The sequence below is a fragment of the Balaenoptera ricei genome, chromosome 11 (assembly GCF_028023285.1).
Source record: "Balaenoptera ricei isolate mBalRic1 chromosome 11, mBalRic1.hap2, whole genome shotgun sequence".
NCBI lineage: Eukaryota > Metazoa > Chordata > Mammalia > Artiodactyla > Balaenopteridae > Balaenoptera > Balaenoptera ricei.
In genome coordinates this window covers 35,381,081-35,395,656 of record NC_082649.1, presented here as the reverse complement: position 1 = coordinate 35,395,656, position 14,576 = coordinate 35,381,081, and the positions used below count along the sequence as shown (strand labels likewise).

The following is a 14,576-nucleotide window of genomic DNA, read 5'->3' as shown; positions in this document are numbered from 1 at the left end:
TTTTCCCTCCACGAAGTTCAGAGTTCAAGGATACTGACAAACTTCTCCACCTCCCAGAAATGGGATCTGCTTATCTGAGGATCCCGGCGGGGTGAGGGGAAGGGGGGGATCAGATCTGGGGAAAGCAAGTTAGGCTGAGGCCCTCACCCTCAGGTGCATGATCTGATGAATCCCAGAACTTGAAGCCCTGAGCCAGGAGGTGGGAAAAGAATGACCAGATCAGCCTAGAAAAGGTGTCACCAAATGAAAAGAGATGCTTCTCCCCAACTGATTCCCTGACAACATGGGCAAAACAAATTTAAAACTTCTTATGCCGGAAACTCCTCTGACATGCTGTTAAGGACTGAGGGGGGACTATCCCAACCCTAAAGAGACAGCGGAGTCCCTAACCTGCAAGGGCCCAGGTCCTGACTCCATTCTGCTCTAGAAAGAGACTGAACCCTCCTAAGGGAAATGACGATGAAACAAAAAGAGTCAGTGAAGGACGGGTCACACAGCCCTGTGACTACAAAGTGACAACTGACTACTGGCAGCACCAAGGTGACATTTTTAGTCAGTGCCACACTATGAAGTGGGATGTCACAAAAACACCTGATCACACACAACCTCCACTGGAGGGCAGGGAGGAAAATGTTTAAAGAAGAGGCTGGGTGTGAGGCAGGGCTGAAAGGGGTACTAATAACATCTCATTGGTCCCAGAGTCCTGCCGCCTGCTCCCCCATCTCTGGGAGTCACTCAGACCTGGAAGGGAGTTGCACGGATGGGTTGGCAGGGAGGTTTTTAAGCCAGGCCCCAAGGAGCGCCGCACCCCGCCACCCCTCGTTGGGATACCAGGTGAGACCGGTCAGTCTATCTAGAAAACATCATTCCACTCCTCTCCCCACCCCTAAATAAGCGCTGAGGAGTCCCTCGCAGAGGCGGACACCCCGCCCAGAAGCAGCTACCGCGGACGGGCCGGGGTGCTTCTGGGCAAAAGGTGCAGCTGCCAGGCCACCCCCTCCCCAGGAAAGTGTGGATGCAGGAGGCTCACCTCCACGGCAGGTTGGGAGGGCTCCCCGGGTTGTGGCTGCGTCACCGGAGCGCCCGAGCTGCAGCTCCGGACGCTGGACCTCAGGACCCGCCGCAGCATCCGGGACACTGGCTGGGCCGCCATGAAGTCTGTCGGCCCGGGCGAGACTACACGGGGTAGCCGGCTTCGGAAGCACGTTAGCCCGGGACTCGCTGCCCCGGGTCCTCGCGGCAGGGGCGTGGTGGGGCGGGGCCATACCATCCAATCGGTGAGGGCGCCGTGCCGCGCGGCCTTCTGGGAGTTGTAGTCCACACCGTCTGCTCCTATCCCAGGAGGCTAAGTGTTCTAGGCCTTGCAAAGCACAAGTTCAAACTCACCCAAAGATCTTGAGTCTTTTCCTACAGGCAGCTCTGGACTTTGTGCCAGTCACACCACGACCTAAGTGCTTTAGGGCCAGGTGAATGAAATTTAAGGAGGTACCAAAAAAGCGGGTTATCAAGATAAATAATATTTTAATGCAATATTTTAAAAAGTCAGGGACTTCCCTGGTGGCACAGTGGTGAAGAATCTGCCTGCCAATGCAGGGCATACGGTTCAAGCCCTGGTCTGGGAAGATGCCACATGCTGCAGAGCAACAAAACTACTGAGCCTGGGCTCTAGAGCCCAACTCCTGAGCCACAACTCCTGAGCCCGCATGCCACCGCTACTGAAGCCCGGGCACCTAGAGCCTGTGCTCTGCAGCAAGAGAAGCCACTGCAATGAGAAGCCTGCACACCGCAACAAAGAGCAGCCCCAGCTCACCGCAACTAGAGAAAGCCCCTGTGCAGCAATGAAGATGCAACACAGCCAAAAAATAAATAAATAAAAATTTTAAAAATAAATTAAAAAACAGAATCAATGCAAAAAAATCCATAATGAACAAAATATCAACATTTTATATAAAAACAATAACTGATCCTGCATGTTTACGACTTACCTAACTCCCTTCACTGTTGTCTAGGCCCTGATTGTAGGATGGTCAGCTTCCTCCTTCAAGATACACTTCTCCAGGGACTTCCTTGGCATTCCAGTGGTTAACACTCTGCACTTCCACTGCAGGGGCTGTGGGTTCCATTTCTGGTAGGGGAACTGAGATCCCACATGCTTTTTTTTTAACCAAAAAAGCTAAAAAAAAAGATGCACTTCTCCAACTGTGCCCCCAAAGGAAGCTAACAATCTTGGCCTCTCTGTTTAAAAAAGTAGGTAGCAAGAAGTCATAAAATGAGTGGATATCATCTTTGGAATGCTTCCTACACACCAAACACCATGGTAAGCATCACTTAATACTTACAATAATCCTACAGTTACTAGAATGTCAATTTTGCAACTTAGGAAACAGAAGCTTAGAGAGGTTAGGTAATTTTCCCAAAGTCACCTGGCTGATAGGTGGCAAAACTGGGGTTTAAACCCAGGACAATATGATTCCTAGAGTCAAGATTCAGTATGTATCAGGAATTGGGCGGGGTGGGGGGTGTCCCTTTCTCTCTCTCAAAAACAAAGAGCTATAGTCTTTAAGGTTTTTCATGGAATGCATGCTCAGTAATGAGTCTATGTACTGAGAATCTTATGCTCAAATAGGCCTATCTGTTGTATCCAAAACTATCACCACGGAATTGCAAGAACCAAACACTGAATAACATCATGGGAAACTCACCTTTAGTCTGATGCTAAAATCCTAGCTTTTCTGAAAGTCTCATTGCATTTGTACAAGCCAGTTGTAGTCAGTTATCTTTTCCTTTCCACTGGTCTATCAATTCTTCAAGACCAGGATCTACATCCTTATTTCCTAATATACACTTGGCAGCTAGTATATTTCAGTCAAACTTCAGACAATACATGCAGGGGGTGAGAGTGTGTCTGAGTACATTTGAAACAGTAGGACAGGCCTCACAGAAGTCTATTTGCAAAGGGCTCGAGGACCATGGAGGACTGTTCAAGCTCTGTCCATGGCTAAGTTGGATGCCTGTCTTCCCTCCCCCACCCCCCATCCAAAAGGATCCAGGACAAAACTTGGAAACAACCAAGATGTCCTTCAGTAGGTAAATGGGTTAATAAAATGCGGTACATCTAGACAATGTAATATTATTTCAGTGCTAAAAAGAAATGAGACATCAAGCCATGAGAAGACATGGAGGAACCTCAAATGCATGTCACTAAGTGAAAGACGCCAATCTGAAAAGGCTCCCTACTGTTATGATTCCAATTACATGACATTCTGGAAAAGGCACAACTATGGAGACAGGAAAAAAATCAGTGGTTGCCAGGGCTTAGTGGGGAGGGATGAACAGGTGGAGCACAGAGGATTTTTAGGACAGTGAAGCTATTCTTTGTAATACCACAGTGATGGTACAGATCATTATTCATTTGTCCAAGCACACAGAATGTACAACACCAAGAATGAACCCAATTGTAAACTATGAACTTTGGGTAGTTGTGTTGTGTCAATGTAGGTTCATCAGTTGTAACAAATGTACCAACCTGGTGCAGGATGTTGATAGCCAAGAAGGCTGTACATGTGTGGAGGCAGGGAGTATGTGGGAAATCTCTGTAGCTTTTTCTTAATTTTTCTGGAACTCAGAACTTCTTTAAAAACTAAAGCCTTTATTTAAAACAATCCAGGATTGGTTTTCTGGGCATATGCCCGTCACTGCCTCTCTCTCATAATAGGAGCTTCAAGTATCCAGCCTTCTATACTCATTCAGATCCCTCCTCATTCCACCAGTAGCTGTGGACTCTCTTTGCTAATTTAGGCATTTTAATTAAGCAATGAAATTTTTAAAAGTTTTAGAAAATACTGTTTCAACAATTCCTCTCATTTCTCCTCTTTTGGACCTTGTTCACGATGTTCTCCATTTGCCTCTCCAGACCCACTCCCTGACCCTCCCCACCCTGCTCTGGGGACTAGGACATTGACGTCTACCAACTGCTTGGATGGCATCACCCAGGCACCCTTGTCTCTGGTTTCCAGGTGGATCTGGCTAGTAGGAGGTACAGGCAGGAGATTAGAGAGCAGAAAGAGAAGTCAGAGTATTTATTTCTCCTGCCTGTTTTGCTGTGGCTTGGCACTGACTGTGCTTTTCTACAACTACACCTGGCATTGCATGGCCCTTCTACGATGACTCCAGCTCTAATCAGGTCCAACAACACCATTTCTAGACATTACCCTTCAGGTTGGGGGGGGTTGGCTTTCCTCTGTTGATAGTCACGGATGCCTCAACATCCCTGGGCACTCTAACTCTGCCCACACCTCAAAAAATGGTCCCTTCAAAAACCCCACCTAAGTGTGCTGTCTGTTTCTTGCTGGTTCCATGACTGATAAAGGATTCAAGGACTTCTCCCTCCCGTAGTACCCTAGATTCACCCTTGTTGACAGTGGTAATTACAACAGAGTAATGCCCCTGCGCCACCAGGGAAGCCCCTGTGCCTCACCTTATATTTAATAATCCAGCAAAATCCTATTTAAGTGATTTTTCACAACCACCATCCTGTGCAGTAGATAAGACAGGCCACTTTACTTTTGAAAATCGAAGAAGTTATTTGCCCAAGGTTAGGCAGTGAACTTCCTAGTGAGGACAGGCAGCCAGATCTTCCTGCTGCCAAGCCAGGCCTCTTCCCACTCTGGCACCTGCCTTATTCACAAACACTTGCCCCTCCTTGACTGCTCTAGGAAGGGAACATGTCACATGCAGTGTTCTCAGCCCAGCCAGTTTTGGCTGTGTCCCAAACGAGCAGGAAACACCTTCTGAGGTATTTCTAGAAATATCAGCCTTTGATACTCTTTGTTTCATTTCTCCACCCCGATAATTACCCCAACTTAATTTAATAAGCAGCAATCATATAATCCAGACAGTGGGACTTGATTTTGCTAGCAGAAGAATCAGGTTTGAGTGAGTGGATCTGATTGTCTTTGGGGAATTAGAGGCTGTTTTCTAATTCAAAGGAAGAACGAAGAGGGAGTTGCTTTCTTTTAAATACATGGACCTTAACATAGTGAACTCCACCTCTGCAGGTTTGAGTAGAATAAAGTCAAGTGTAATATCATCCCTTGCCTCCTAGGCTGGTGGGAGGGAAATCAGAGTCAGAGGGGTAGATGTCCAGACCTCTCTTTCAGCCTGCCCTCTGCTCCCCTGCCAATGTTTTCCATGGATAGAAACCAAACAGAAGCCCGAGGGCAAGGGAGTCCACGGAATCAACCTCTTACAGCAGAGAGCGGGGCAAAACGAGGTGAAAAATGATCCCAGGTAAGGGTGGAGCAAATGGAGAACAAACAACCCAGAATTCTACTAATACAGATATCAAAGGGCATTCCTTTCCTGTAATGGGGCCAGGCAATATCTTGAAAGAAATAGTAACTCACAGGAGATATTCATACTTACTAATTATCCATTGCTGTGTAACAAGCTACCCCAAGTGTAGTGGCTTGAAACAAACATTTTCTCACACAGTTTCTGAGGATCAGGACTCTGGCAGTGGCCAGCAGTGTGGTTCTGGCTTGGGTATCCCATGAGATTGCAGTCAAGATACCCACAAGAGCTGCAGTCAAGCTTCGATTGGGGGTGGAGGGTCCAAGTCCAAGATGGCTCACTCACACGGCTGTTGGCTGGAGGCCTCAGTTCCTCACTGGCTGTTAGCAGGAGGTTTCTGTTCCTGGTCTTGTGGGCCTCTTCACAGAGCTACTCACAACATGGTAACTGGATTCTCCCAGAGTGAGTGATTCAAGAGAGAACAAGGAGGAAGCCACTTGTCTTTCACAGACTGCTCCCAGAAGCCTAATACCATCACATTTGCCACATTCCATTTGCTAATGTTCCTAAGTTCAGCCCACATTGAAGGGGAGGGGAACTAGCTTCCACCTTTTGAAGTGAGGAATATTTAAGAATTTATGCACTGATTTTGAACCACCATACACTCAGAAGGAGATTCGGAGGAGAAAGTGTTCAGAGTGATCTCACAATAGTGATGAAGGGCCATATTTACCTATATGCCTTCTGCAATATAAGCCCTCTGAGGGTTGGTGCCAAATCTAAGTCATCTGTAATCACAGCACCTAGCATAGTGTTTAATGCACAATAACCTCCCAATAAATGTGCATTAAATAGTACATTCTACATCTTTGACTTGCCTTTCCAACAAGGTGTCTATGTCAGTCAGATTGGGCTAGATTGTGCTGTTATAACAAACAACTCCAACATCACAATGGCTGAAAACCACAAATGTTTCTCATGTGTGTTACATGTCTAGCAAGGGTTAGCTTGGAATTGTTTCCCATCAGTGTTGTCCTCACTCTGAGCCCCAAGCTAATGAGGCAGCTAATATCCACAGAGAACGTTAGTTCATTGCAGCACTATTTACAATAGCCAGGACATGGAAGCAACCTAAGTGTCCATCGACAGATGAATAGATAAAGAAGATGTGGCACATATATACCATGGAATATTACTCAGCCATAAAAAGAAATGAAATTGAGTTATTTGTAGTGAGGTGGATGGACCTAGAGACTGTCATACAGAGTGAAGTAAGTCAGAAAGAGAAAAACAAATACCATATGCTAACACATATATAGAATCTAAAAAAAGAAAAAAAAAATGGTTCTGAAGAACCTAGGGGCAGGACAGGAATAAAGACGCAGACGTAGAGAATGGATTTGAGGACACGGTGAGGGGGAAGGGTAAGCTGGGACAAAGTGAGAGAGTGGCATGGACTTATATACATATACTATATACTACCAAATGTAAAATAGATAGCTAGTGAGAAGCAGCCGCATAACACAGGGAGATCAGCTCGGTGCTTTGTGTCCACCTAGAGGGGTGGAATAGGGAGGGTGGGAGGGAGACACAAGAGGGAGGAGATATGGGGATATATGTATATGTATAGCTGATTCACTGTGTCATAGAGCAGAGACTAACACACCATTGTGAAGCAATTATACTCCAATAAACATGTTAAAAATAAGTAAATAAATAAACAAATAAATAAAGAGGGAAGGAGTGTGCAAAAGAGCAAACTGGTGGTTAGAGCTTCTTCCTGGAAATGCCACACATCACTCTGCTCAAGCAAGTCACGTGGCCACATCTAATTTCAAAGGGAAGAGAAGCTTAGCCCTCTGGCAGAGAGGGGAAGCAGATATTGGTGAACAATAAAAATCTTACCAAGGGAACAAACTTCCCCTTGTGCTTTAATGTATCATCCAGGTTCTTCTACTCCCCTGGGCAACTCTTCCCTTTATTCATCCCTGTGGGTTGCATTGCATACTGAAACGATGGTTTCAGGGGGTTCATCCCTAGCAGACCAAGTTCAATGCAGGAGCCCCACACGGGGAACCAAACCCACACCTCGGGTGTAACCTCTGGGATTTAGTCTCTTTCTATTGGTTTGGTTCAGGTTCCTCATCAGTTAGGAATCATAAACGGGTCTTCAGTTTTATTGGGATTAAATCATATAATGCATAAGCAAGTGCTCTATTGCTTTTATGATATTGTTGGGGAGCAAGGAGTGCCTTACTAGGTCACCAAAACCATCCTTGCCCCACATGAAAGAGCTTAGAGAGATTGATTACATCGGGTTCATTAAGCCTCCAGGCGAGCTTTTATTAGAATTAGGTAATCCCCATGAGGGATTTGTGGGTCCATTATAAACCATGAATATCTCAAATCAAATTAGCTTAGCTGCTTTCCAAGAATAGGTCGCTGAGAGCAATAATGGGAAATGAGGTAGGTATAATAATGAGTTGGGAAGATTGAGAAGGGACTGCCAAAAAGGATGGGTCCCCATCTACCCCAACTACCAGGGGGTCCTGGGACCTTCAACATGTGGGAGAAGAGGAGGGCATGGGAAGGCATTGAGAACCTTCTTCTGAGACCTTCCCAGACCTTTCGTACACTGGCTCTTCATCACTACTGTGAGATCACTCTGAACTCTTTCTCCTCCGCATCTCCTTCTGAGTGTACGGTGGTAGAAAATCAGTCCATAAATTCTTAAATATTCCTCACTTCAAAAGGTGGAACCTAGATCCCCTCCCCTTCAATGTGGGCTGAACTTAGGAACATTAGCAAATGGAATGTGGCAAATGTGATGGTGTTAGGCTTCTGGGGGCAGTCTGTGAAAGACAAGTGGCTTCTTCCTTGTTCTCTCTTGAATCACTCACTCTGGGAGAATCCAGTTACCATGTTGTGAGTAGCTCTGTGAAGAGGCCCACAAGACCAGGAACAGAAACCTCCTGCTAACAGCCAGTGAGGAACTGAGGCCTCCAGCCAACAGCCGTGTGAGTGAGCCATCTTGGACTTGGACCCTCCACCCCCAATCGAAGCTTGACTGCAGCTCTTGTGGGTATCTTGACTGCAATCTCATGGGATACCCAAGCCAGAACCACACTGCTGGCCACTGCCAGAGTCCTGATCCTCAGAAACTGTGTGAGAAAATGTTTGTTTCAAGCCACTACACTTGGGGTAGCTTGTTACACAGCAATGGATAATTAGTAAGTATGAATATCTCCTGTGAGTTACTATTTCTTTCAAGATATTGCCTGGCCCCATTACAGGAAAGGAATGCCCTTTGATATCTGTATTAGTAGAATTCTGGGTTGTTTGTTCTCCATTTGCTCCACCCTTACCTGGGATCATTTTTCACCTCATTTTGCCCCGCTCTCTGCTGTAAGAGGTTGATTCCGTGGACTCCCTTGCCCTCGGGCTTCTGTTTGGTTTCTATCCATGGAAAACATTGGCAGGGGAGCAGAGGGCAGGCTGAAAGAGAGGTCTGGACATCTACCCCTCTGACTCTGATTTCCCTCCCACCAGCCTAGGAGGCAGGGGATGATATTACACTTGACTTTATTCTACTCAAACCTGCAGAGGTGGAGTTCACTATGTTAAGGTCCATGTATTTAAAAGAAAGCAACTCCCTCTTCATTCTTCCTTTGAATTAGAAAACAGCCTCTAATTCCCCAAAGACAATCAGATCCACTCACTCAAACCTGATTCTTCTGCTAGCAAAATCAAGTCCCACCGTCTGGATTATATGATTGCTGCTTATTAAATTAAGTTGGGGTAATTATCGGGGTGGAGAAATGAAACAAAGATTATCAAAGGCTGATATTTCTAGAAACACCTCAGAAGGTGTTTCCTGCTCGTTTGGGACACAGCCAAAATTGGTTGGGCTGAGAACACTGCATGTGACATGTTCCCTTCCTAGAGCAGTCAAGGAGGGGCAAGTGTTAGTGAATAAGACAGGTGCCAGAGTGGGAAGAGGCCTGGCTTGGCAGCAGGAAGATCTGGCTGCCTGTCCTCACTGGCAATTCACTGCCTAACCTTGGGCAAATAACTTTTTTGATTTTCAGAAGTAAAGTGGCCTGTCTTATCTACTGCACAGGATGGTGGTTGTGAAAAATCACTTAAATAGGATTTTGCTGGATTATTAAATATAAGGTGAGGCACAGGGACTTCCCTGGTGGCACAGTGGTTAAGAATCCACCTGCCAATGCAGGGGACACGGGTTCGAGCCCTGGTCCGGGAAGAGCCCACATGCCACAGAGCAACTAAGCCCCTGCACCACAACTACTGAGCCTGCGCTCTAGAGCCCAAGAACCACAACTACTGAAACCCACTTGCCACAACTACTGAAGCCCGTGCACCCTAGAACCTGTGCTCCGCAACAAGAGAAGCCACCGCAATGAGAAGCCCACACGTGGCAACGAAGAGTAGTCCCTGCTCGCCACAACTAGAGAAAGCCTGTGCACAGCAACGAAGACCCAACGCAGCCATAAATAAATAAATAAATAAATAAATAAATAAATAAATTTATTTATTAAAAAAAAAAACTGTTAGAAAAAAAAGGATGAGGCACAAAGAGGTTAAGCAACTAGTCCAAGAACACATGGACAGTGTGAAGCTGGGATTTGAACCCAGAAGTCCGGCTCTAGAATCCATGCTCTTAAGCACTATGCCCTGTTGGTGGCCTTGATCCTGACCACACCCCTCAAATAGTCCCTTCAGTTAATTCCCTGAGTATCTCTTTAGAGCTCTCACCTCCTTCCTGCTGTAATTCTGTACTATAGTCTATTGTCTTTCACAATCTTACAAAAGATTCAGAAGGGACTGGGACATACTTAAGAAACTAATTTTGAGTTAAAAGAACTTTATATTTTATATCAAAACCAGATTCTGGGTAAAGAAAGTCTGTTAATTATAAACGAAAAATAATTCCATTCCCTAGCTCTTTTCTAAAGAATATTATGAAGCTAACATGAATGATAACACAAGTCCAAAATCTCTTATCTGAAGGCCTTGGGGCCAGATAGATTTTGGAATTTAAAATGTTTTGGAGTTTTGAAAAGTCTTATTTAATATATTATACACACTGTATGTGTATGCAAAAGTGTTTGAATATATTACATAACACAGGGTCTAGGAAAGCCTTCAGGAATCAAACAAATTTTCTGCAAGAAAACAGACATTCACACTAAGCGGGATAGATAATGCTTATAAGTAGTTCATGCCAGTAGGTCACGTTTTGTTGACAAATGAAGGATGGAAAAACTTTATTTTTCAGAAGTAGTTTGGTTTTTGGAATTAGAAATAAAGGTTTGTGGACATGAGGTAATACAGAATCGGGCCAAGGATAGTAAACCTAATAAACTGTCATCAGAGAGAGGAGTACACACTTTCCCCTTCTAGTTCTGGTTACTTCCTCAGGGAGGAGGATGGAGATTCCAGCTCTGTTGCCTCCCCAGGTCAAGATGAAAGAGATTTTTTTTTTTCCCCTTGAGATTTGGTGCACTGGGGCTGTCCTTATGCTATGAAACACTGACCCTAAGAAAGAAATCAGAGTTTTTGCTTTTGGGGGTGGGGATAGCTTCTGTTTGCACCTCCAGACCCCCTTCTCCATCTTTTCCACCTTGCTCCGGGCCTCAGGAGGCTGACCTGTAGAGGCGACCTGTGCCCTCTGGTTTCTGACTGAGTTTGTCCAGCGGGGAGTCCTGGCAGGAGATCAGAGCAAGGGAAGGGCAGTGGCCGGGTGCTAGTCTCTCAGGTCCTGAGTGGCTGCCCTGGGATGGCCGTGTCCTTCAATTGCAGTCACAGCCTCTGTCAAGGTGTCCTCCCCATGTGGCTCTCTCCTTCCTGGGGTCGGTTATCCATTCCCCCGTCCTTGTTCCTTCAGGCCTAGGAGTGGTTACCACCCTTCAAACACACACACACACACACACACACACACACACACACACACACACACACACAGAGTCTCCAGCTCCAGGATACTGCACTTCCCCTTGGGGTTTCCCTACACCTTTACGTTTATGCTTTCCCTTTCCCATTTCTCAGCATTCGAAACTTCATAAATATGCATGCTTCTTCCCTGTGTGCTGTTACCCATGGGTCCATTTTTTGAGACACAAGAAAGGCCCCCAGAAATGTGTGAGGGGCCGGGTGATCAGGCAAAGATGTCAAGGGCGAGGTCATCCAGAGCAGACCCAAGATGGCAGGCATCCCATCATTCAGTTCACTTCCTATGGCCTCTGCAAGAATCATTTTTCCTAAGAGATGACTCCTTGGTCATCTGGCTCTTCGTTCTTTGGCTGCCTTTCCCTCCCCCAGAGTGACTGTATTCAGAAGGCATGGATGTGCCCTCAGAGTTCTGCCTCTACAATACACTAGAAGGGAGACCTAACTCTGGGCAACTGGAGATTGTTCACGGGACTCACAACTCTACCAGCTTCCGGCACTGCCAGCCCCTTCCAGCCCTCCCTGTTCTACTCTTTCCCCAATCACACCTTGTTTTTCGTCTACCCTTGACCTTTGGAGAAAGGGATAAGAGGAGAGAGAGAAAGAGGAGTAGCTGATACCTGCTGGTCCATCTGACTTCCATGCTTGCTTCAAGGCTGCTCTGTCACGGTCTCGCAGCCAGCCGTTTCTTGGTTCACTGCTCAACTTTAGGACAAACTGTTTCCCCAGCTCCTAGCACACGGTGCAGCACAGGCAACAGAAGAAAGGTCAAGTCATCGGGTTCTCTATTTTAACACAGAGTAGATAGAGCTCAGTCATAGGGAGGAAAAATGCAGGAAGATGTCCTAACAAGCATGGGGATGACCGTGTCCCTCCTTGTGCTTCTGCAGTGGAGGGTCAAAGGGCAAAGCATTGCCATAGCACCTGCACCTCTCCCTCCTCCTGCCCCCATTCGAAGAAGAGAACGTGAGGCTGAGAAAAGCTTTTATCTGTCAATACATCCCGGACCAGACATCTCCCATCTCTGCAAGGACTAATCTCCTGCTGGCACACTGCATTTCTCCTCTCCTTGATTATGCTAAAACCTCCATCTCATGCCTGCCTTTAATTACGCTTCAAAAGGCCCCCTTCTATTGACTTAGGCATGTGACTTCTATTGACTTAGCCATGTGACTTCTATTGACTTAGCCACGTGACCTGGTGAAGGGGCCGTGGCTGGGTGGGTGTGGCAGACACCAGGCCGGTACCGTAGCCCACACTCCCTGGACCCTCCAGTGTACACAGTAGCTGTGGTTTTCATCTGCAGCACGGAAGTTCTTCCCACCTGGAGCCTGAGGGTTTTCTCAGATGCCAGAAGAGCTTACTGGCAAGGGTGAGGGGGTGAGCACTGGTGAGGGGTCGCCTCCGGAGGCGCCCCTCGCCTAGCGGGGCACAGGAGGCGGTAGATCCATGACCAGGGGAACCATCCTGAGGCCTGGTTCACACAGGTCCCCAGGGGTCCCCGGAAGGCCTGCACCCTGGCTGTGCGTGGCTGTGCTACCCATGGGTGCCCCCTGTCCTGCCTTTTCTCCCTTCCCTGCCTCCCTTACCCTACTTTGCTGTGCTTCTGGGGTTCACCTCCCAAACAGACTACCTGTACCCAAGTACCTGTCCAGGGTCTGTTTTCGATAAACTAAGACAGTTGGAAAGGAAAAAAAAAAAAAGTCATTTACAGTTGCTCTCTGCTCCTGTTACTTCTCATTCACTCTTCCACCCCACGGAGAGCTGGCTCCGTCCCTGATACTTTGAAACTCCAGATCTTGCCAAATCCAGTGATTCTGTCCTCTCACACTTGACCTCTTGGTAGCAGTTAACCGACCATTTCCTCCTTGGAGCACGCTCCTTTCCTGGTTTCTGGGACAGCCTTCTCTCCTATTTTCCTCTTACCACTGAGCTTTCTGTCATGATCTCAAAGATGCCCTTTTTTTCCACTTCCCACTTAAGCGTCCACATTCCTCAAAGCCCCTCCTTAACCCTCTTCTGTTCTCACTCCTCACACTCACTGGGGGCCACCAACTTCACTGGCTTCCATTCCCACAAATGCCAGCAACGCCCCCATCCATGCATCCCACCCAGGCCTCCGTGTTGAGCCCCCTCCTGTGCAAACCTGCCTATTGGATCGAACCTCTTCTATGTTCCATGGATCCTCAGATAGGCAGGCTCTCAACTGACGTCTCTATGGTGGTACATTTTTCCTCTAAGAAATCTGTCAGAGAAGGATAGAAAAAAGGCAGGAATGTGAGGAAGTGGGGTTGGACAAGGTTATGATCGTCTCTACCTTGGGAAGCAATCTAAGCAAAATGAAAGGTGAATGGAAAAAAACTAGTGAAAAGAAAGGTAGCAAAGATACAGGAGAAGCTTTCTGAGAAGGCAGAGTGGGAAGACTAGAAGGAAGGAGGAAGAAAGGTTCAGATTCAGAAATACTTGCAGGTGCCAGGGAAATACGCTGATGGCATCCTTGCTAGTTGGCCTGTTTCCTCCTTGAACCAGGGGGCAAGATCACTTGCTGGGGGTGGAGTGAAATGGAGGATTTGAGAGTGGAGGTAAAATTTTGGAATGGGGCATGAGTTAGGGTGAAGCAATGGAAAGCACAACACAAACTGGCTTCAAGAAAACAAGGAGGAGATTAAGTGACTGATACAACTTGACAGTCTAAAAGCAGACTTGGATGCAGGCATCCTTTGGCCCAGAGGTTGAGGATTCCACTGACTCCTGCGATTCTCTTATCCCCCCCACCCCTCATGTTTTAGCAGTTATAGACACCGTACCCTCACTGCAACACCCAGAGCCAGGTGGTCTCCTCTGGGGCTCCTGCAGAAGACAAGGGAAGCTTATTTCCCAGATGCCTCTACAATTGTCTCCTGGTGTCTCATTGGCCCAAATTGGGTGGTGGGCTCATCCATGACGAACCAATCACTGTGGCCAGAGAAATGGGAGAGCTGATTGGCTGAAGCCCATCAGGGTCCACCCCTGGAAATGCAAATGAAGTCAAACCCACCCTAACAACATGGTTGAGAATGGGGGAGGGGCACTGCCTCAAAGGAAAATTTGGGTGCTTTTGGGAGGAAATGCTTGAGGTGGGGGAGCCGGGGGAACAGATGCTGGGAAGTCAACCAACAAAGGTCCACCATAGTTCGTTTCTGAGGAAAATGTGAGAAGCAATTGTTGAAACATTTGTCAAGGTGATAGGGATAGAGTAGGATAATTAAATAGTCAGTTTAGAAATCCCACTAGGGGATTAAGGACAGAAAGGGAATTTTAAGAGAGTTCTGGAG

The 14,576-nt window shown here is 46.9% G+C and overlaps 1 protein-coding gene across 24 annotated transcripts in view; it reads right to left on the bottom strand.

Annotated features, from left to right (window-relative positions):
• The window catches only part of MOCS1 (molybdenum cofactor synthesis 1), a 44,849-nt gene extending 43,617 nt beyond the window's left edge, over positions 1-1,232 (bottom strand). For 23 of the 24 annotated variants that reach the window (XR_009505732.1, XR_009505734.1, XR_009505735.1 and 20 more), the window contains exon 1: positions 1,031-1,232. Coding sequence is in view for 8 of the 24 variants with exons in the window: in XM_059938762.1 (XP_059794745.1) it covers positions 1,031-1,153 (123 nt within the window). In the remaining 16 variants the exon portion in view is untranslated. The remainder of the gene's footprint in view (positions 1-1,030) is intronic. The other variant, XM_059938760.1, reaches the window with a different exon arrangement.
• Between the last annotated feature and the right edge of the window lie 13,344 nt (positions 1,233-14,576).